General features: G+C 43.2%; 1 protein-coding gene across 1 annotated transcript in view; it reads left to right on the top strand.

Annotated features, from left to right (window-relative positions):
• The window catches only part of reln (reelin), a 297718-nt gene that overhangs the window by 179583 nt on the left and 94121 nt on the right, over window positions 1-24014 (top strand). Inside the window, exons 23-27 of the mRNA XM_068005008.1 lie at window positions 6751-6888; window positions 7372-7558; window positions 8294-8499; window positions 9156-9327; window positions 20786-20980. Coding sequence (XP_067861109.1) covers window positions 6751-6888; window positions 7372-7558; window positions 8294-8499; window positions 9156-9327; window positions 20786-20980 — 898 coding nt within the window. The remainder of the gene's footprint in view (window positions 1-6750; window positions 6889-7371; window positions 7559-8293; window positions 8500-9155; window positions 9328-20785; window positions 20981-24014) is intronic.

Genomic DNA, 24014 nt, shown 5'->3' with positions numbered 1-24014 from the left:
TTTATGAAAATTAATTTATCTTTATGAGTAGATATTTGCATATCACCATTCCTGATGATATGTAGGCAGCTGTCAGGAACAGATTTTATTTTTAACATTTTTTTTACAAACCCAGTGTAATTATCTCATTTGATTTTTGGAATATAAATATTAAAATGTTATTACATTATCTTGGTTCTTGAAAGTGAGGAGCTTGTTCCAACATTAATTTATAATCATCTGAACTTTCTAAATGGTTGACTTTGAAAACCAGTCTGAGATTATGCCATGAATGTAACATATTCTGGCTGCCTTAAAGTCAATAATCCAAACGTTCTGCTCTATAAGATCACAAGGGAATGTAGAAAACGACACAAGAGCTCCAGAAAAGGAATGCAGTATTGGAAGAAATACATGTCACACGGGAAGACAGGACTCAGCCTTCCCTGGAACAGATTTAGGACTAAATAATGTATTCAGAGTGGCAGTTTGTACTGCTGATGACCAGTGCAGTACAAATCTACAGATATTAAATGCAGTATTTGACCTATACGGGTGTTACAAGTACAATAAAGTAACATTTGCCATATTCGGCCAATGCACCTAGGGATCAACAACATAGCTTGTATCATAGTAGGTGCAGCACAGGAGAGAAGACCATTCGGCCCATCGTGCCTGTGCCAGCTCTTTGAAAGAGCTATCCAATTAGTCTCAATCCACAGCTCTCTCCCATAGATCCGTACATTTTTTCCCTTGAAGTATTTATCCAATTCCCTTTTGAAAGTTACTATTGAATCTACTTCCACCATCCTTTCAGGGAGTGCATTCCAGGTCATTACAACTCGCTGCATAAAAAAATATTTCTTCATGTTGCTTCTGGCTCTTTTGCCGATCACCTTAAATCTGTGTACTCTGGTTACCGACCCTTCCGCCACTGGAAACAGTTTCTCCTTATTTACTCTTTCAAAATCGTTCATGATTTTGAACACCTCTATCAAATCTCCCCTTAACCTTTTCTGTTCTAAGGAGAACATAGAATCATAGAATGGTTACAGCACAGAAGGAGGCCATGCGGCCTATCGAGTCCATGCCGGCTCTCTGCAAGAGCAATCCAGCTAATCCCACTCCCTCTGCAAATTTTTTTCCTTCAAGTACTTATCCAACTCCCTTTTGAAAGCCACGATTGAAGCTGCTTCCACCACCCCCTCAGGCAGAGCATTCCAGATCATAACCACTCACTGCGTAAAAAAGTCTTTCCTCATGTCGTCTTTGGTTCTTTTGCCAATCACCTTAAATCTATGTCCTCTGGTTCTTGACCCCTCTTCCAATGGGAACAGTTTCTTTCTATCTACTTTGTCTAGACCCTTCATGATTTTGAATACCTCTATCAATCTCCTCTCAACCTTCTCTGTTCTAAGGAGAACAACCCCAGCTTCCCCAGTCTATCCACGTAACTAAAGTCCCTCATCCCTGGAATCATTCTAGTAAATCTCTTCTGCACCCTCTCCAAGGCCTTCACATCCTTCCTAAAGTGCCGTGCCCAGAACTGGACACAATACTCCAGCTGTGACCGAACCAGTGTTTTTAAAGGTTCATCATAACCTCCTTGCTTTTGTACTCCATGGGGGAAAAAAATTGGATAGGGCCTATTATTGGGTGAGGGTAGCACGATCCGCTATTACCCTGTGCCCAATGGCCGCTGTGCAGGCAGAACGAGAACTTTGTCGATTCCATGCAGTTTGCACTTTCCACCAGCAGGGGCAGTGCCAATCTCTTAAAGGCAGGCTGTCTGTTAAATCTCTCAAAGGTAGCTGGTACCTGTTATTTCCTGAAAATAACAGTCTGCTGTCTGCACGGAGTCTGAACGGAGACCAGACATCACACACGTAAAACACAGATGCAGGTCCCGTCCCTATGTTTACGAACTGATGAGTTATGTTAAAACATTGAATAAAGGTTACGTGCCACTAAATCTCACATCCTCCAATCTGCATGCTAGCCCTCACCAATCTGATGATCTGAGTTTGTACCGGGCCTGTGAGAGAGCATGCACCAAGTTTCTCTGCTGATGCACTAGAGATCTTGGTTCAAGAGGTGGACAGAAGGAGGGACATCCTATATCCGCCGGGGGGGGGCAAGAGGCCCTCCAGAAACATGCCCAAAAGGCAGTGGGAGGCAACATGGGACAAAGTCAATGCCAGGCACACAGCATCATGGACATGGATGCAATGCAGGAAGAAGTTCAATGCTTTGACATGAGTGGTCAAGGTGAGTGAGGTCAACTATCATGTGGCATCTCCTACCAACTACACCACTAGCCGCATCCACTGCTCCACGCTTTGCACCCCCCCATCACCCACATGCCAACAAACTTTTTCCATTGGTGCTCAATTCTTCCAATCAGATGCTTTCTCTCACCCTTACACATTATCACTGTTGCAAGCCGCCCATCCGCAACTCATAGGCCACACACACTGGCAGGTATTGAACCATAACAGGCACATCACCCATATACACGTCTCGCTTTCTTGTAGGAGAAGGTGGCGCATATCAGGAAGCAGCAAGTGGCAGTGGAATTTAGCCCCTCGAGCCTGTTCCGCCATTCATTGAGATCATGGTGGACCTGTGACCTAACTCCATATACCCGCCGTAGCCCCATATCCCTTAATAACCTTGGTTCACAGATCAATTTACATATTTACATATCAATCTCATATGTAAAATTCACAACTGAGCTAGCATCAACTGCCGCTTGCAGAAGAGCGTTCCAAACTTCTCCCGCCCTTTGCATGTAGAAGCATTTCCTAACTTCACTCCTGCACATCCTGGCTCTAAATGTTAGGCTATGTCCCCTAGCCGTAATATTCAAGTATAGGGGACCTCCAAAAACAGTTACAAGTGTCTTGGCAGCCAGAAGCAATAATCCAGCCACTTACTGTAAATCCTGCATGGTCTCTTTAAATAGAGGTGATAGGGGTCCTCCAGGCACTCTAAGACACATTCAGATGGTCGGGGTTAAGACTGTGCGTTGAGGTGAGCGTTAAGCCCCAAAATGGTGTCTATCACTTTAAATCAGTAGTGCACACTGATTAATCCATTTTCTCCTTACTTTACATGCTTCCGGCGTTAGATATTTGCGCATGCGCTAATTCCAATACCAAGATGGCGTCCGGCGCACGGCACGCTGTAAACGTGCACGCACAGCCAAGACGCCATCTTGGATGTTAGAGCGGCCACGTAGCGCCAAAACAATGGGGGCTACATGGCCCAATTTAGCGCCCAGAGCCTCTATTGATAAAGCCTGTATGCTTACTTAACTGCTTTCTCAACCTACCCTGCCACCTTCAACGATTTGTACACATATACCACCAGATCTCTCTGTTCCTGCACCCCTTTTAGAATTGTACCCTTTAGTTTATATTGCCTCTCCTTGTTCTTCCTACCAAAATGTATCACTTCACACTTGTCTGTGTTGAATTTCATCTGCCATGTGTCCGCCCAGTCCACCAGCCTGTCTATGTCCTCTTGAAGTCTATCACTATCCTCCTTACTGTTCACTACCCTTCCAAGTTCTGTGTCATCTGCAAATTTTGAAACTGTGCTCTGTACAACCAAGTCCAAGTCATTAATATATATCAAGAAAAGCAATGGTCCTAGTTCTGACCCCTGGGGAACACCACTGTATACCTCCCTCCGGTCCGAAAAAAAACAGTTCACCACTACTCTCTGCTTTCTCTTACTTAGCCAATTTTGTATCCATGCTTCCACTGCTCCTTTTATTCCATAGGCTTCAACTTTGATGACAAGCCTATTATGCAGCCCTTTATCAAATGACTTTTGGAAGTCCATATACACCACTTCAACCGCATTGCCCTCATCTACCCTCTCTGTTCCCTCATCAAAAAACTTAATCAAGTTAGTTAAACACGATTTGCCTTTAACAAATCCGTGCTGGCTTTCTTTAATTAATCCACACTTGTCCAAGTGACGGTTAATTTTGTTCCGGATGATTGTTTCTAAAAGTTTTACCAAGCTTAAACTGACTGGCCTGTAGTTGCTGTGTTTATCCTTACACCCTTTTTTGAACAAGGGTGTAACATTTGCAATTCTCTAGTCCTCTGGCACCACCCCTATATCTAAGGATGATCAGAAGATTATGGCCAGTACCTCTGCAATTTCCACCCTTACTTTCCTCAGCAACCTAGGGTGCATCCCATCTGGACTGGGTGACTTATCTACTTTAACTACAGCTAGCCGTTCTAGTACCTCCTCTTTATCAATTTTTAGCCCATCCAGTATCTCAACTACCTCCTCTTTTACTGTGACTTCGGCAGCATCTTCTTCCTTGGTGAAGACAGATGCAAAGTACTCAGTACCTCAGCCAAGCCCTCTGCCTCCGAGCGTAGATCTCCTTTTTGGTCCCTAATCGGTCCCACCCCTCCTCTTACTACCCGTTTACTGTATACATGCCTATAGAAGACTTTTGGATTCCCTTTTATGTTAGCCGCCAGTCTATTCTCATACTCTCTCTTTGCCCCTCTTCTTTCCTCTGACTTTTCTACATTCAGCATGGTTCTCACTTCTATTATCAAGCTGACATCTGTCATACGCCCCTTTTTCTGCTTCATCTTACTCTCTATCTCTTTTGTCATCCAGGGACCTCTGGCTTTGATTGCCCTACCTTTCTCCCTCATGGGAATGTACCTAGGCTGTGCCCAAACTATCTCCTCCTTAAAGGCCGCCCATTGTTCAACTGCAGGTTTGCCTGCCAATCTTTGATTCCAATTTACCCGGGCCAGATCTGTTCTCATCCCATTGAAATTGGCCCTCCTTCAATTGAGTATTTTTACTTTAGAGTGGTCCTTATCTTTTTCCATAGCTAATCTAAACCTTATGATACTATGATCACTGTTCCCTAAATGTTCCCCCACTGACCCTTGCTCCACTTGGCCCTCTTCATTCCCCAGAACCAAATCCAGCAATGCCTCCTTCCTCGTTGGGCCGGGAACATACTGGTCAAGAAAGTTCTCCTGAACACACGTCAAAAATTCCATCCCTCCTTTGCCCCTTACCCCAGCTTTTCCAGTCTCTCCACATCTTTGGTACCATTCTTTGATACCATTCTAGTAAATCTCTTCTGCATCCTCTCTAAGGCCCTGACATCCTTCCTAAAGTGTGGTGCCCAGAATTGAACACAATACTCCAGCTGAGCCTAACCAATGTTTTGTTAAGGTTTAGCATAACTTCCTTGCTTTTGTACTCTATGCTTCTATTAATAAATGATGTGGAGATGCCGGTGATGGACTGGAGTGGACAAATGTAAGGAGTCTGACAACACCAGGTTATAGTCCAACAGCTTTATTTGAAATCACAAGCTTTCGGAGCTTGTGATTTCAAATAAAGCTGTTGGACTACAACCTGGTGTTGTAAGACTCCTTCTATTAATAAAGCCCAGGATCCCATATGCTTTTTTAACAGCCTTCTCAACTTGTCCTGCCACCTTCAAAGATTTGTGCATGTGCACCTCCAGGTCTCTCTGTTCCTGCACCCCCTTTAAAATTGTACCATTTAGTTTATATTGCCTCTCCTCATTCTTTGTACCAAAATGTATCACTTCTCTGCGTTAAATTTCATCTGCTATGTATCTGCCCATTTCACCAGTCTGTCTGCGTCCCCTTGAAGTCTGTTACTATCCTCCACATTGTTTACTACATTTCTGCGTTTCATGTCATCTGCAAACTTTGAAATTATACCCTCTATACCCAAGTCCAGGTCATTAATATATATGAAAAAGAGCAGTGGTGCGAATTCTGCCAATCTTTTAAGTACCTTCTCTTTATCTATTTTTATCCTAGCCAATATCACTACTACCTCCTCCTTTATTGCTTCGATGGCAGGGATTCATTTTATTGAGGTTTAACCGCCTTGATCATTGGGCTTGACTATTTAGAATAGGAGGCTTATTATAGTGAAGTGTGCCCAAATATTTACATGCTTATTTTAATTAATATTTTGACTGTATCTCAGATTATTTGGAAAAAAAGGCTATGCAGATTCGTAATAGGATGCAGATTAGATTCCCCACCCAAGTGACTTCACAATTTCAACTGCACTGTAGAGCAGAGTTACTGAGTAACATCAATGTTTTGTATAAATTTACAATGTTCTTTGTATAAAATATATTTTAAAAATTAGTGTTTGGTCTTAACTGTTTCCTTGATCCTTTCTCTCCGGAAAGTGCTGACTCATGTTGGGGTACAATTCCAAAGGCAGTGGTTGCCCTTTGGTACCTCACCCATGTGACCGTTCTTTATATATGAGCCTAGACACTGAGTATTGGCAGGTTCATCAATTGTGTTGTTATTACAGCCAAGTACTATTCTGACCACACGTATGCACTTTCCAGTAGGATTCAGTCAATAATGATCACGATCAGGAACTACGCTGATTGTCCCCTCTCTAGCTCAGGAGACTCCAGTCAATTGTAGCACCTTTACTGCCACCCTGGGTGAGACCAGTTAGAACAGCACAGACCAGGAAATGAAGTGATCTTTTAGCCTGTACCACTCCATTACTTTTACCAACTGAGCTATTTGAGGAGCTCCAAACATTTCTTTCAATAAATGCCAAGCATTTTTTACAATAATGGCTAGTGACACAACTAAGTTCCTCAGACCTAGTAGCCTCCATATCATAAAAGGTTTTTTTCACACGCATCATTTTGGATAAATAAATTCTTGAGACTAACATAATTTTTTTTTACTTTTTCAGGTCAAGTGCTACACGTTTCCGCTGGAGCCAAAGTTACTATCTGGCTCAAGATGAATGGGCATTAGATGATATTTATATTGGTCAACAGTGTCCTGAGATGTGTAATGGCCATGGCTGGTGTCACAATGGACTATGCATGTATGTGGATGTAGTAATATACAAATATTGACTGGTCAGTAGATATAAGTGTAAACATAGGAACAGGGGTAGGCCTTTCAGCCCCTCGAGCCTGCCATTCAATTAGATCATCGATGATCTGTACCTCAATGCCATTTACCCGTCTTTGATCCATATCCCTTGATACCCTTACCTAATAAAGTGTTACAGGATTATAGAAATGATCAAGAATTTTTTAGCTCTTGAAGTCAAAGTAAAGTCTAGGATGGGGTAAATTGTACACAGGGAAGAGTTTGATGGACTGAATGCCTTTTATCTCATTCCATATTTTGTTATGTTTAGTTACACAGTTGATTGCTTCTGTAACCCAACAGGCAGTAATTCAATTTATGACCTTAAAATCCCTTTAAGGTAAATTAAACTAAAATTCTGCGTATTGACACAGTGCAGAACTGCATAACCATACAATGCAATGCCTGACAATGGTTATTTCTTCCCTTAAAGATGTGATCCAGATTATCATGGATCTGCCTGTAAGCCAGAGGCTATGTTGCCTTCAACAGTGACATGTGACTTTGAGAATGAAGCTGTGATGAAAAACGATTGGCAGGAAGTCATTGGTGGACAAATCGTTAAACCGGAGCAAGGCTGCGGAGTCATTTCCTCAGGTTCATCTCTCTACTTCTCTGAGGTATGACTCACTCTTCATCCAATACAACCTGAACCAGTGTCAGTAAACAAAAACAAATTGGGCATTAGACATCAGCATCACATGGGGATTTGTGCTCCTTGTGCGTCATTTTGAAAATTATAAATGAAGATAAACAACTTCTAGGTCCCCCAATGGCTTGGTTGTTTAGAGCACTATCCTGAACCACAAACCAAACAGGCTCCAGGTTAGATCCCAGGCCTGTGCTGAGTTGGCTGTTCTCATCCGGGCAGCAATGGGAGTGCTACAATTGGCATCAATGACCTGGGCTAAGCAAGAGGGAAATCACCCAGGATATACGCTCCTGGAAAGTGTGGGTGTGAAAAAATCAAGTGAGGATACAATCAAGCTTGACTATTATGTTGCCGACCACCACCCCACCCTAAAGTCACTGTCGAGGCTCTCACATGAAGGATAATAACTTGAGTGGGATGCAGGAGAGCAGCAGGTGCCCATGGAACTGCGCCCCATCACTCAGTATCTTTGAGACAGGAGGAGAGAAAATCTGGCTGTGGGCTCCAGTCCAAGATGACAGTTTGTTTTCTCTTTTATGTTTTGCAAAGAACAAACACCTTTGATCTTTGTCACCCTCCACATTTTGTACGTCATTTTCCCAGCAGTTCCTCAGTATGTTGTTTATTGCTATAACGATGTTAAATAAAAAGCATATCAGATGCTGTCACGTTAAAACCTTGTCACATTTACTTGTTCATCCAGCATGGCAAGAGACAGCTGGTCAGCTGGGACCTGGACACCCAATGGGTAGACTTTATCCAGTTCTACATTCGGATTGGAGGGAACACAGGCTCCTGTAACATGCCTGACAGCAGAGAGGAGGGTGTTTTATTGCAGTACAGCAACAATGGCGGCATAACCTGGCACCTGCTTTCAGAAATGTACTTCTCCGACTTCAGTCAACCCAGGTATGACTCGGGGAGTGAGCACATACGTACCAGTGCCTTGTTTATTAGATTCAAGTCAATTAAACACATACTGAAGGCAAACGTGGGTACAGTTGCACCAAGCAGCACAAAGTCGTTCTTCAAAGATGATTTCACCAGATTTGCCATAGAAACATCGCTAACTGATTACTTTACACTGTCAGTGCCAGCTCTGATTTCGGCTTTATATAGTAAATGAAGTGCTGCTTCTTCATCCAGAGGAACTTATAACCACTTCCAGAAGTGGTTTTCCCTGACTTCTCTACAGATAGCAGCTAGCTGGTACAAACGCTACTGCCCCCCACGGGCCACCATTTTTCCGGCAGTGGGCACAAATGTGCTGCGTTGCTGCAACATGTGGATTTTAGGCCCATGATAACCTCGTAAAGTGAGTTAAAGAATTCAGCTGTTCCATTGGAGGAAGGCATTGAGTAAAGGATGGGCACTTACACACAGGAAGCAGGGAAAAAATAAGGTTCTGTTGCAGCTGGTTCAACTGTTCTATTCACAGAGGCCTGGGATTGAGATTTGTCTCTGTCCTTTTGTCTGAGAATGGTCCAGGCTTGTAGAGCGAAAGAAAAACAATGAAATTTAACCAACATTATTTTGTTTCCGATCATTTTTGTTTTATTCAACAGATTTGTTTATTTTGAGCTTCCGGCTTCTGCTAAGACCAGGTGTACGAGGTTCCGTTGGTGGCAGGCAGTTCACTCTGGTGAGGGATATGATCAGTGGGCTATTGATGACATCATAATTTTATCAGAGCGACAGAAACAGATTATCCCCATCATCGCACCGACAGTACAGCAGGTAACAAATGTGACCATTTTTATCACAGAACTATACTTAGAGAAACTCCGGTCCAATGATTAACAAAAAATATTACTACAGATAATCTGTAGTTCTCTGTCACTAGGAGTGTAAAATATAATTCAACACATAGTTAAAAAGGAAACATTTTTTTCCATCCCCAGATCTGCCATTTTGCGGACAATTAAACTACAGTTTGATCAGTGATGACATGACTGAGCTAAATCAAACATCCCACTTTATCTCCATCAATGATATACACACCAATACGTATAGACATACATAAAGTAAAATGGTAGATAAGCTCATTCAGCAGGCTGGGAAATTAATCCTTACAGTTCTTCAGATAAATTTACTTTGCCAGACACAATTGGGTTGCAGATAGCACTAACAAGTTTCGACATGATTAGCACGGCAAAGATTGGCCTGCAGTTATCTGTGATGCAGCCATGTGAATACAAAACCCGCATTTTACATTTTCAGGAGTTTAAGTTCTTTTATTTTTATGTAAATTTTGTTTAGGCTGTTTCATTTAGTGGTGTGACATTAGTAGTTATTCCTGATGTTTGGGTAGCATTATCAATGTAATATTAATGTTTATTTTCACATCTCAGAACAGATCTGAAAACAAAAAATCTGGCTATCCCCGGGAGATACGAATTTCCCTGATCCTGCCAGCTGTCCAAGGGTTAATTAAAAAATTGTAAACAATTTTACAACACCAAGTTATAGTCCAGCAATTTTATTTTAAATTCACAAGCTTTCGGAGGCTTCCTCCTTCGTCAGGTGAACGATGTGGAACATTTCCACATCGTTCACCTGAGGAAGGAGATAGCCTCCGAAAGCTTGTGAATTTAAAATAAAATTGCTGGACTATAACTTGGTGTTGTAAAATTGTTTACAATTGTCAACCCCAGTCCATCACCGGCATCTCCACATCTTAATTTAAAAAAAACACTCAGTAAAAGCAATGGAGACGGACTTCTTTTAAGTGAAAAAATAAATAAATGTAGAATAGTAAAACTATGCAAACAATTTTAAATATCAATCTTGTTTTTTACTTCAGAGCCTGTGTAGTGGGAAGTGTAATGTCGATTAGTATTAGCAATCAAGCAGATAAGGTACGTCAATAAATTGAGTGAAACGTCCCTTTAATAGATTCAGTAGCTTTCAGCACCAACAATTTTATGTAACTGACTTTCTTGCTTCAGTAAAGTTAAATGTTTATTTCGAAGATCTCTATCTTCAGTGGCCCACTGAGGTGCTGCATCTATTTTTTATGTGGAGCTCTCAGACCAGGATGAGAGGGGTCCATTCAAAATCCCATGACCTGCCAGTTCACTCAAGTGACACCTTGTCAGTTATTTCCAGGGAGTTAAGTATTGGAGGTGGCTAATGGAGTGCCGGTCACATTCTGATTTTCATAAATCCAGCTTCCTTAAGTACACTTATGAATCAGCAATGTTCAATATAAAATATAGACAGATGTCCTTGATGCACTATTGACAGAAAGTCTGTAATCACTTGTGGCAATAGGTTCAGGAAACAGATTTGAACTTTATACACGTATATAGCTTGTCATAAAATCTAATCACCAGAATGGAGCAATTTTTTTAATTTTATTAATAAAATGCTGATTGTAATTAGCCCCAGTTATAGCCCATGAAAAGCTGGGAAAAATCTGATAAACTAATCAAATTATGTGTCTTAATTGCACCATTATAAATGTGTAAAAATTACCAGCGAGATAACTGAAAGATTCAGTAATCATTGGGATATAGAAGGTTAATCAGGTTCAAACCTTTAACTGTTTAAGAATGGCTTGCTTTCAAGTTCTTATAGTTCCAGTTTTGAGCAATGCATGACAGTGCTTGACAGTATTGCAACTGACTGTTCAGAGTAAACTGTTCTTAGCTTTGTTCGAAAAACTAAATAATACTGCGACAATAGCCCTTTAACAGGTAGCAATAGTTCTCTTCACTTCAAATAGATCCCGTTCAAATCCCAAGAAAGGTCCCAGACACAGTGAGCTCTAGCTGTTTCTCTCTAACTCATGTGGATAAACAGCTGCAGTAGAAACTTCAGTAAATTTGTCACCTAGTCCTGCATTCTCCATAATTTGCCTTGCTTATCAGATATATCCCAGCTTTTCATAAGCAACAACAGATCTAGCAGCTCAAAACTGGGCATCCATGAGGCGCTGTGGGCCATCAGCAGCAGCAGAATTGTATTCCAGCAAAATCTGTAACCTCATGGCCTGGCATATTCCTCACTCTACCATTACCAACAAGCCAGGGGATCAACCCTGGTTCAATGAGGAGTGCAGAAGAACATGCCAGGAGCAACACCAGGCATACCTCAAAATGAGGTGCCAACCTGGTGAAGCCACACCTCAGGACTACATACATGCTAAACAGCGGAAGCAACATGCTATAGACAGAGCTAAGCGATTCCACAACCAACGGATCAGATCAAAGCTCTGCAGTCCTGCCACATCCAGTCGTGAATGGTGGTGGACAATTAAACAACTAACGGGAGGAGGAGGCTTTGCAAACATCCCCCTCCTCAATGATGGCGGAGTCCAGCACGTGAGTGCAAAAGACAAGGCTGAAGCATTTGCAACCATCTTCAGCCAGAAGTGCCGAGTGGATGATCCATCTCGGCCTCCTCCCAATATCCCCACCATCACAGAAGCCAGTCTTCAGCGAATTTGATTCACTCCACGTGATATCAAGAAACGGCTGAGTGCACTGGATACAGCAAAGGCTATGGGCCCCGACAACATCCCAGCTGTAGTGCTGAAGACTTGTGCTCCAGAACTAGCTGCACCTCTAGCCAAGCTGTTCCAGTACAGCTACAACACTGGCATCTACCCGACAATGTGGAAAATTGCCCAGGTATGTCCTGTCCACAAAAAGCAGGACAAATCCAATCCGGCCAATTACCGCCCCATCAATCTACTCTCAATCAACAGCAAAGTGATGGAAGGTGTCGTCGACAGTGCTATCAAGCAGCACTTACTCACCAATAACCTGCTCACTGATGCTCAGTTTGGGTTCCGCCAGGACCACTCAGCTCCAGACCTCATTACAGCCTTGGTCCAAACATGGACAAAAGAGCTGAATGCCAGAGGTGAGGTGAGAGTGACTGCCGAGTGTGGCACCAAGGAGCCCCAGTCAAATTGAAGTCAATGGGAATCGGGGAAAACTCTCCAGTGGCTGGAGTCATACCTAGCACAAAGGAAGATGGTAGTGATTGTTGGAGGCCAATCATCTCAGCCCCATGGCATTGCTGCAGGAGTTCCTCAGGGCAGTGTCCTAGGCCCAACCATCTTCAGCTGCTTCATCAATGACCTTCCCTCCATCATAAGGTCAGAAATGGGGATGTTTGCTGATGATTGCACAGTGTTCAGTTCCATTCGCAACCCCTCAAATAATGAAGCAGTCTGAGCCCGCATGCAGCAAGACCTGGACAACATCCAGGCTTGGGCTGATAAGTGGCAAGTAACATTCGCGCCAGACAAGTGCCAGGCAATGACCATCTCCAACAAGAGAGAGTCTCACCACCTCCCCTTGACATTCAACAGCATTACCATCGCCGAACCCCCCACCATCAACATCCTGGGGGTCACCATTGACCAGAAACTTAACTGGACCAGCCATATAAATACTGTGGCTACAAGAGCAGGTCAGAGGCTGGGTATTCTGCAGCGAGTGACTCACCTCCTGACTCCCCAAAGCCTTTCCACTATCTACAAGGCACAAGTCAGGAGTGTGATGGAATACTTTCCACTTGCTTGGATGAGTGCAGCTCCAACAACACTCAAGAAGCTCGACACCATCCAGGACAAAGCAGCCTGCTTGATTGGCACCCCATCCACCACCCTAAACATTCACTCCCTTCACCACCGGCGCATAGTGGCTGCAGTGTGTACCATCCACAGGATGCACTGCAGCAACTCGCCAAGGCTTCTTCGACAGCACCTCCCAAACCCGCGACCTCTACCACCTGGACGGACAAGAGCAGCAGGTACATGGGAACAACACCACCTGCATGTTCCCCTTCAAGTCACACACCATCCCGACTTGGAAATATATCGCCGTTCCTTCATCGTTGCTGGGTCAAAATCCTGGAACTCCCTTCCTAACAGCACTGTGGGAGAACCTTCACCACGCGGACTGCAGCGGTTCAAGAGGCGGCTCACCACCACCTTCTCAAGGGCAATTAGGGATGTGCAATAAATGCTGGCCTTGCCAGCGCACCCACATCCCATGAACGAATAAAAAAAAAACCTTAACTAATTATCGTCAAATGATCTGGAGAGGATGTCCTGTACGAGATCACTTTGTCTTATGTCACTCAAGTCAGTCGCCCTATAGTTCAACAAATATCTATAGAGGAGACCTGTGAACAGATATTTTAAATATCAAACTACTAGTATTCAGAAAAAAAGAGACATATTTATGGATAAGCATTTATCAGTGCACAGAGTTACCCATCCTTTTAAAGCTCTGCTTCTTGTCCAACTTCATCACAATCACAGCCACAAAAATAGGTGCAAATGTCCCGAAGCCTGAAGATGCACATGTGCACCTGCGTCAGCCATTTCCAGTATTGCACATAAGAGAAATGGACACAAAAGGCACTTTTATGCTGGTGCTTGTTTAGTAGTGGTTCTATGATTCTGTTTCAAAACTATAGCAACATGGAGCCAGAATACAGGTGCCAGCCTCCTGTAATCCAAACTAAACAGGTACCAGTGCAAAAGCACCTGGAGAGTCCCATTCAAGTTGCTGCTATTTAATTATTCTACTGTGTTTGAAATATTTACCAATAGAAGTGTGTTTATTTGCTGAATTTGAGGGGAAAGAAAGTTTTCTTTAAGAACTTTTATCGGTTTAGAAATGGTTTGTATGACCAGATAAGATCCTCTAGAAATGGTATCAACTGACAACTCTTGTTGCCTAGGGACATGCATTGTAGATTAAAGCTGAACTCAATCTCACTCCATGGCAGTGTTTTCACGATGCTCTGAAACTAATGTGAAAGCCTCTATGCCTGAGGGCCAAGTTATTTACAAAACGAAGTTCACTGCAAACTGAAGTTCATAGAGGAATTGCTCCCATACACACAGTATATTGTAAGTAAAGCCTATCCATGGCAAATAAAAATAACAGCCTCTTCCACTGACAGAAAAGTGTATAGAGGTGATTCCCCGATCTGCTGCTCTCAATGAGGAGCAGTGCTCATAGGGAGCGCATCTCAGGAAATTGAGGGGTGCACCGGATTACAGAATTGTTCCTTAAGGATGCTGTTACTTGCATTTCTTCAGGTGGGTCTCAGATTCTAGAGTACAAGTTAGGGCTGCTCTCCACATCAATGTTATTATGTAAAGTGGTCATTAAAAGTCCTAAGAACATAAGAAATAGGAGCAGGAGTAAGCCATATGGCCCTCAAGCCTGCCCTGCCATTCAATAAGATCATGGATGATCTTCGACCTCAACCTCACTTTCCCGCCCGATCCCCATATCCCTTGATCTTCAAAGCTGTCAGAGAGGAAGATAGGTTAGATACAGAGAGGTGACCCTGTTCCATTACTGAACAGCCAGGATGGCCAAAGATAGACAGTGTGACAAATATTGTGTGGGGTCTCTGGCCTTTCTTCAGATATGGTCATTTTGTCCAACGTGGAAATAAAAAAGCTGAATACCCACTGCGGGAATCCAAATCTGGGACTGGGTCTCGTGCTGTAAGAGGACTTACTTTAATAATCAAGATGTGGAGATGCCGGTGATGGACTGGGGTTGACAATTGTAAACAATTTTACAACACCAAGTTATAGTCCAGCAATTTTATTTTAAATTCACAAGCTTTCGGAGATTTTCTCCTTCCTCAGGCAAATGTTTCAAGAGCTCCTTGAAGCCTACGCATTTATACATATAGAACAATACATGGTGTTTACAGACTGCCCCTGCAACTGCCCGTTGCCAAGGCAATCACCGTGTTCAGACAGAGAGGTGTCACCTGCAGAACCCCCGAATACACATTCGGGGGTTCTGCAGGTGAACAAACAGGAGGGTTCCCTCCCAGTCGGGGAACACTTCAGCAGTCATGGACATTCATCCACCGACCTTCGGGTAAGCGTACTCCAAGGCGGCCTTCGAGACACACGACAACGCAAAATCGTCGAGCAGAAATTGATAGCCAAGTTCCGCACCCATGAGGACGGCCTCAACCGGGATCTTGGGTTCATGTCACGCTACACGTTACCCCACCAGCGAACAAATGTTATCTGTTTTTAATATAATGGGTCATTTGCTGGCTCTCTCTGCCTTCCGGATGTTTCTGCCTCTCTCTGTGTTTTTTTTTCTCTGTTTTTTTTCCCTGTTTGTTTTTTTGTTGAATGTGTATTCGGGGGTTCTGCAGGTGACACCTCTCTGTCTGAACACGGTGATTGCCTTGGCAACGGGCAGTTGCAGGGGCAGTCTGTAAACACCATGTATTGTTCTATATGTATAAATGCGTAGGCTTCAAGGAGCTCTTGAAACATTTGCCTGAGGAAGGAGAAAATCTCCGAAAGCTTGTGAATTTAAAATAAAATTGCTGGACTATAACTTGGTGTTGTAAAATTGTTTACATTTAATAATCAAAGGGAAACTGATTCTGTTGTCTACCTTAAAACACTTGATCCATTTTGTCTGCCAAGTGTTATGTTTTTGAGTTCTTTTTTACTGTCTATTGTCGTTGTGCAGTACTGCCCACGAAATAGCTCCCAGTTATCCCAGAACAAAGAACCTTAAAACTGGGAGGGGATTTTAACTGGGAGTGGGGTTTGGGCAGGCAGGGGACAGGGCGAGTGTCAAACCCGCCCAATGTCATCATGCCAACAGTGGAAGATCGAGTAGCCTCAAGGCTGACACTCATGTCACGGGGTGGGGGGGGTTTGCAGCAGGGAATCACTGGTGGGAATGGGTTGGGGGGGCGCGGAGTAGCAGAGGTCCAGACTTTCCTTGTGGGGTCCAAAGGAACAATTTGAAGAATCAGTAATAGAACAACTATTCATCAGTGTGACAAAAACGAGGTAGATGTGTCTTTAAATCCAGTCATAGAACATAAGCAATTTAAAAAATCAACTGCAGTTCAATTTCTTGTACCAAGCCTATCCCAAAACAGTGCTGCAGGTTTTGTTGGTTACAGGCCGGAAAGAAAATTAATTCAAACTTAAATAACCCTGTGTGATTCGTTCAATTTGCATATGACTGATAGTTTTTTAAAAAATTTGAATGGTCAGGTAGTAAAACTTCAGGAAATCTTTATAACTATTTTCTGGGATATAAAAAGGCCTGTTCTGTTCACATCCAGGACCCTGTTTGATTCTCCTCTGAGATTTTCAATCAGTTTGAAACTCCTAAAATAGAGAAAATAATCAGTTTGAATTTCCAAGATTTGTAGATTAATCAGGCTCCCAAGGAGGAAGAAATTCTGGGAAAAGAAGGACTGTTATTTATAAGATCGTTACAAAGGATTAGCTTAGTTCTTAAAGTTTTATTCTATTTATTTTATTTCTTCTATTTTATCCATTCATTGAGTTAGATGGAATGAGGTCTGCTCTAAATATATAACTATAGTATCTGGCTGTTACTTATGTGCTTGTTCATCTTTTGTAAAATAAACTTGCTTGATATTTTAAACTTAAAGCAAGATCTGATATGATGCTTTACCACTTTTGAAGATTGGAGTAAGATCTTAAGAAGGCTTTGGATAAGTCTGGTAGCAAAAGCAATTATCAGACAGGGTTTGCTGTTCATTTCCTGGGAATGTTACTGAAAGCTTACTAAGATCTCCAGGCAAGAGGAGATACACTTCAAAATATTGGGAGTTGGGACTCACCCATGAAAGTGATGTAAGACAGCCAAAATTATCCAGGCTAGAAATGAGCTGTAACAAGCCCTTTTTATCATACCTCTAATATTGCAATAACAACTAGAGTGTCTAGAATGAGTGAACTCTCGTACCTATGATTTCCTAATAGACCGAAGCTCTTACTACAGCAGCAGCATAACCCATTATATCTTGGTTTCATTTGATTGGACAGTTGTGCCACTGATGATGTATGGGAAAAGCAGTTCAGAAATAAAACTGTGTTTCCTGGCTGTTCAGTCCAAAATTACAGTAAAAAATTGTCCTAATAGCTCAATTATATTGCAGTGCTGTGTCTAGAAGTCAGGAAACTGAGTTAGAGGCAAAACACCACTTGGCGGCAAAGAAAAATGGCTGCCTCAAGTGCCGCTTGCCATCGGTGCTGCTGTTTTATTCTTGGTCAGTGCAGGATGAGGTCTCAGTTCACTGTAAGAGTCAGTGATATGACTGTCACACTGTCAGCCTGTACGAACATTCCCCGCACATCAAGAAAGGTCCAACACTGCAAAAGTAACATTGTAGCAATTGCACACATGCAAGATTAAAATGGTGTTACTACCAATCACTGAATAAGTCCTGAACTTGTTATAATAGGAACTGGCTTATATTGTGGGACCTTTTAGATTGGAAGTAGTTCTAAATGGGGCATAAGTGAAAGATAATTGTAGCTATTTGCTGCAAAGTATCAGCCTGTTCTGACTGAGCGAGCTGAAGCATGAAATCAGTTGTTAAATAAGGCTTAGTGTTCAAGTTCAGCAAGCAGATTAGTTTGTCTTTTACAGCATGTAAGCATGGTGAAACAAAGGAGCACTAATGGGCATTAAATTGGCAATCTCGCTCAACAAAGCCGCAATAAAGGCTCCTGTGCGGGCCTGCCAACTGTCCTGCACGAGTTCACAATCTGATGCCCCCTGTGTGAGGATTATGATCTCCAGCCTGTGAAGGGCCCTGTCTCTCACAGTGCACTGTGGCACAAAAAAGGCCCTTGCTGTAATACAGGCTGCTCTGCACTGGAGAAGATTTGGTTTTGCACATGTGCTCAGATCCCATCACTAGAGAGTGCATATTCAAAAGGAGAAATCGCAGAAGGCTCAGGGATGGGTGAGTTAAAAATAGGAATGTTCTGAAAAAAGATTGGTGTGAAGTTGGCATAGTGGGATTAGTGCCTGTCAGAATTGGTCATCGCTGACCTGGGGGAATCTCTCGGAGCCAACTTCACTATAATACTTTTGGCAGACTGCTGGAGGGATTCCCAGTTGTGCCAGGGAGCCTGCCTTGGGGTGGGGGATGGGGGGAGGTGGAGGAGGGTGGATATGGTTGCTGCATGCATTGGGCGCCATTTAATTTTTGACCATTTAGGACCATTTAATTTTTGAACAGGAAGGCCGTTAGATCTTTACATTTGCGGGGTGTGTGATGGAATTATCTCATGATTGATGGCACTCCCTTGAAGGGGTATTTCATATGTAAATCCTCTGCCTGCTTGCCATAACTTCACTGGACACCAGTAACATACATGTGTCCAGCATTGCTATGGTGATCGAGAAACGTAATGTCTGGCATCAAGCTATCCTTCCCACCCACTGCGAATACACTCGCCTACATTTCGATGGACGTATTTAATGTTTGTCATCACTTCTGGCGGAAAATCCCAGACGTAACATTGATTGACGGAGGGACAGTGGAACGGTTCCCTGGCTGATTTCCCAGCCTGCCCATCCCAAATCCACCTAAAATCAGGCAGAATGCCTGGACGAAAATCAGGATTCTGATCTTTAATTCCCATGGAGACCCGACATACTCCTGGCTAGGCATCATAACCAGCCAATGGCCCGGTTTCCTGAGGTAGGCAGCTCCTCATTAGTTCCTGCACCGATTCAAAGTTGTGATTAGCACTGCAATCAATGAAGCAGCTACAGGGTGCTTCCCCATCAATGATGTCACAGAGCAGCCTTTCCTTGTGGGTGACGTACACAGCTTGCTGCTTTTGGAACTGGGTACATGGTTTGCAACTGAAAATTTCGCATGTTGGATTTATCAGATGATGATAGCCCTGCTCGCTTGGGAAATGGAAATGTCACAATGATGCACTAGGGGGCACTATACTGTGGTTGAGGCAGAGTGGAGGCAGTTTTACTGTACTTTCCATCCTGCCCCATGCTGTATCTGACATGAGAGTGCCTGGTACTGATGTTGGCTGTCTAAAATAGGAAGCTGTTCCATAGCACAGCACTGACGCCCATTGCCTTGACTAGTACAAAGAACAACAACAACTTGCATTTATATAAATATTTACCCAAAACCAAAATTTACTTACATCTAAAGAGACCACCACCATGGTGTGTTGAACAGCCCAGCAATGTGATCAATCATCCTGTGGTGTTTCATTGCATAATTCAATCACAAAGTGTATTCACTGTAAGGCGGTGGCTTTCCGTGTCCAGGTAAAAAGATGTTGACAAGGAAATGGATATTCAGGACCCCTCCTATATTGATCTGTGCTTGATAAGGGTGCTATGGCCATTCTGTAGTGTGATAGCCACAATGTGATATTGTATATTGCAGCCTTCCTAAACTTTAACAAGCTCTGTTTCAAACGTCAGCCTGCAGAGCATATGGAGCTTATCATCACCCGTCAGAGAAAGCCCTACTTAGCACTGGTAGTCTGAAAAAGAGTCATTTGAATCATAATTTTTAAAACTATACATGTAAATTTCAACTGTCAGTGACATTTTGAAAAACAAATTGAAAGGATTGTTATCAAAAAGGGAGAGTGTCTCACAAGACAAAAGTTTGGAGGCAGGGACATGATGACTTTAGTGGATTGTTTTCAGTATAGATTTTTAATACTTTGAATCAAAAGTAAAATAGTACTTGAAAATCCACATTTCAAAAGTTAACACTTCATCCTGCTTTTCTCAGTGGACAAACGGTGACATTGAGTCGAGTTTATGGAGAAGGATGCTCTGGGAAGTTGCAGGGATGATTTGCTTGGATGTCCTTAGAACGCTCATGCATCTGCTCCATTGCAGATCGAGTATGAAACATCTCCTGTTATAGGCAAGTGTAGTTATAAGCAGCTTATCTGTCCATTCCACATGTGTTATTCTGATGTTATCTTGTTTAGGGTTCCTAATAATCCAGCATCAAATGGCAACTCAGCTGGATTTATTTTGTTTGAAAGCAACTTGACATTAAGCAGCTCACTGTTGGCTTACAGACTCCATCTTGCAGACTGACTTACTGAGGCCTGGATCTAACCAATTGCAACATTGTTACAGCATTACTAATGTTAAAGGACCATCTAAAATCTAATTTTCGAACAAATATATAATTACACCACAAACTGTGCAAGGCGTGACAGCTCTCCGTTAACATTTAAAAAAACTTTTCCTGTTTCTTTTAACCTTGTGTGCTAGAAATAAGGTAATCGGCTACTCATAAAATTTCCCATCTCAGTAAAGCAGTTTGCAGAGTTTGAAGAGCTGATATTTATCATTTAATGCATTTTATTTTTTCTTTCTCCCTCACATTTCAGGACTATACACCCTCCTATGATATTCCGCTGAGCCAGCTGAGCATTTGGTTGATGCTGGCTAACGAGGGGATGGGCAACAATGAGACTTTCTGCTCCATGACCCACTCAGCCATGGTTTTTGGGAAATCTGATGGCGATCGGGTTGCTGTGACACGGGACCTGACTCTCAAACCTGGATATATACTTCAGTTCAAGGTATTTATTTTGCCTAGGATGTTCTGTTTTTCTCAATGCATGGACCTCTTTTGCTACCCCACCCCCACCCCACCCCAATTTTCTTTTATACCCCTGTCTGTTTCAACACCTCCCTGATGGTCTCTCCCACCAGCCCAGTGAGACTTCTTGCCTCTAACCAGCTATATTTTGGTTATCTCTGCATACCCTAGCTTTATTTTTTAAAGAAGTCCAGTCACAATATCTGTAAGAACATGAACAAGTTGCATCCATGAGAAACAAACGGAAGAGAAAGATCTAGGGAAGAATAGACTTGCAGAAAGAGCGGGAGAGAAAGAGTGAGAGAAAGGAATCAGATAGAAAGCTACAGGTGATGTTGAGAAAAAGAGTGTGAGAGCCACACAGAGAGAGAATGAAAGGAAAACTGGTTGTGTTGGTTGAGTAAGAAATGTTGGACGGAGCATAAAGAGAATTCTCTGCTCTTCTTCAAAAAGTGCCGTGGGATCTTTTACATCCATCATTAAGCCAAGAACAGGGAATAGATTTTTCAGACTCTCTCTCCATTCAACCGCAGTAAATCCATTATATTTTCGGGCTGAATTGTTTTCCACACTGACAGTCAGGCTGAAGTTAGGAAAAATCATGATATAATCAGCGTTGTGTTAGGTTTGAAGTAACTGAATAGGAGTTGAATCACACTGCGATATTCATAATAAATGCAATGCATTTAAATGAAATTCTTTTCTCCAGTCTTTCATCTGTTTATTTAAAAGGGCTAAAATAGCAGACAAAGGAATTTTGTACTAATATCACAAAATATAAGACCACACTTGGGAGTACTGTGTATGTTCTGGTCTCCATACTACAACAAGGATATTGAAGTACTGGAGAAAGTATAGAAAAGATTTTCAAGGATGCTACCAGAATTGAGTGGATGCAACTATCAAGAATGATTAAGCAGGCTGGGGCGCTTTTCTCTGGTAAAGAGACGACTAAGAGCAGACCTGACAGATATCTTTAAAATTCTGAAGGGGTTTGCTAGGATGGGTGTGGAGAAACTGTTTACACTTGTGGTGAGTCCAGAATGCGTGGGCATAAATGTTAGATCGTCACTAACATTTCGAAGAAATAATTTAGGAGGAACTTTTTTACACAGAGAGTGGTGAGAATGTGGAATTCACTGTCACATGGAGTGGTTGAAGCAGATAGCATTGGTGCATTTAAGGGGAGGCTTGATGCATACATGAGTTAGAAGGGAATAGAGGCATTTGAACCAGGGTGGGAGGAGGTAATTAAAATGGGAGGTGGCTCATGTGGATTATAAACACTGGCATAGACCAGTTAGGATGTACTCTGGGTGGGGGACTTCAATGTCCATCATCAAGAGTGGCTCGGTAGAACCACTACAGACCGAGCTGGCCGAGTCCTGAAGGACATAGTTCCTAGACTGGGCCTGCGGCAGGTGGTGAGCGAACCAACACGAGGGAAAAACCTACTTGACCTCATCCTCACCAATCTACCTGTTGCAGATGCATCTGTCCATGACAGTATTGGTAGAAGTGACCACCGCACAGTCCTCGTGGAGATGAAGTCCCGTCTTCGCACTGAGGACACCATCCAACGTGTTGTGTGGCACTATCACCATGCTAAATGGGTTAGATTCAAAACAGATCTAGCAGCTCAAAACTGGGCATCCATGAGGTGCTGTGGGCCATCAGCAGCAGCAGAATTGTATTCCGGCACAATCTGTAACCTCATGGCCCGGTGTATTCCTCACTCTACCATTACCAACAAGCCAGGGGATCAACCCTGGTTCAATGAGGAGTGTAGAAGAGCATGCCAGGAGCAGCACCAGGCATACCTCAAAATGAGGTGCCAACCTGGTGAAGCCACACCTCAGGACTACATGCATGCTAAACAGCGGAAGCAACATGCTATAGTCAGAGCTAAGCGATTCCACAACCAACGGATCAGATCAAAGCTCTGCAGTCCTGCCACATCTAGTCGTGAATGGTGGTGGACAATTAAACAACTAACGGGAGGAGGAGGCTCTGTAAACATCTCCATCCTCAATGATGGTGGAGTCCAGCACGTGAGTGCAAAAGATAAGGCTGAAGCGTTTGCAACCATCTTCAGCCAGAAGTGCCGAGTGGATGATTCATCTCGGCCTCCTCCCAATATCCCCACCATCACAGAAGCCAGTCTTCAGCCAATTCGATTCACTCCACATGATATCAAGAAACGGCTGAGTGCACTGGATACAGCAAAGGCTATGGGCCCCGACAACATCCTGGCTGTAGTGCTGAAGACTTGTGCTCCAGAACTAGCTGCACCTCTAGCCAAGCTGTTCCAGTACAGCTGCAGCACTGGCATCTACCCAACAATGTGGAAAATTGCCCAGGTGTGTCCTGTCCACAAAAAGCAGGACAAATCCAATCCGGCCAATTGCCGCCCCATCAGTCTACTCTCAATCATCAGCAAAGTGATGGAAGGTGTCGTCGACAGTGCTATCAAGCGGCACTTACTCACCAATAACCTGCTCACCGATGCTCAGTTTGGGTTCCGCCAGGACCGCTCGGCTCCAGACCTCATTACAGCCTTGGTCCAAACATGGACAAAAGAGCTGAATTCCAGAGGTGAGGTGAGAGCGACTGCCCTTGACATCAAGGCAGCATTTGACCGAGTGTGGCACCAAGGAGCCCTAGTAAAATTGAAGTCAATGGGAATCAGGGGGAAAACATCCAGTGGCTGGAGTCATACCTAGCACAAAGGAAGATGGTAGTGGTTGTTGATGGCCAATCATCTCAGCCCCAGGACATTGCTGCAGGAGTTCCTCAAGGCAGTGTCCCAGGCCCAACCATCTTCAGCTGCTTCATCAATGACCTTCCCTCCATCATAAGGTCAGAAATGGGGATGTTCACTGATGATTGCACAGTGTTCAGTTCCATTCGCAACCCCTCAAATAATGAAGCAGTCCGAGCCCGCATGCAGCAAGACCTGGACAACATCCAGGCTTGGGCTGATAAGTGACAAGTAACATTCGCGCCAGACAAGT

The sequence above is a fragment of the Heptranchias perlo genome, chromosome 24 (genome assembly GCF_035084215.1).
Source record: "Heptranchias perlo isolate sHepPer1 chromosome 24, sHepPer1.hap1, whole genome shotgun sequence".
Classification (NCBI taxonomy): Eukaryota; Metazoa; Chordata; class Chondrichthyes; order Hexanchiformes; family Hexanchidae; genus Heptranchias; species Heptranchias perlo.
Note: the sequence above shows the minus strand (reverse complement) of the source record. Positions and strands in the feature narration are given on the sequence as shown.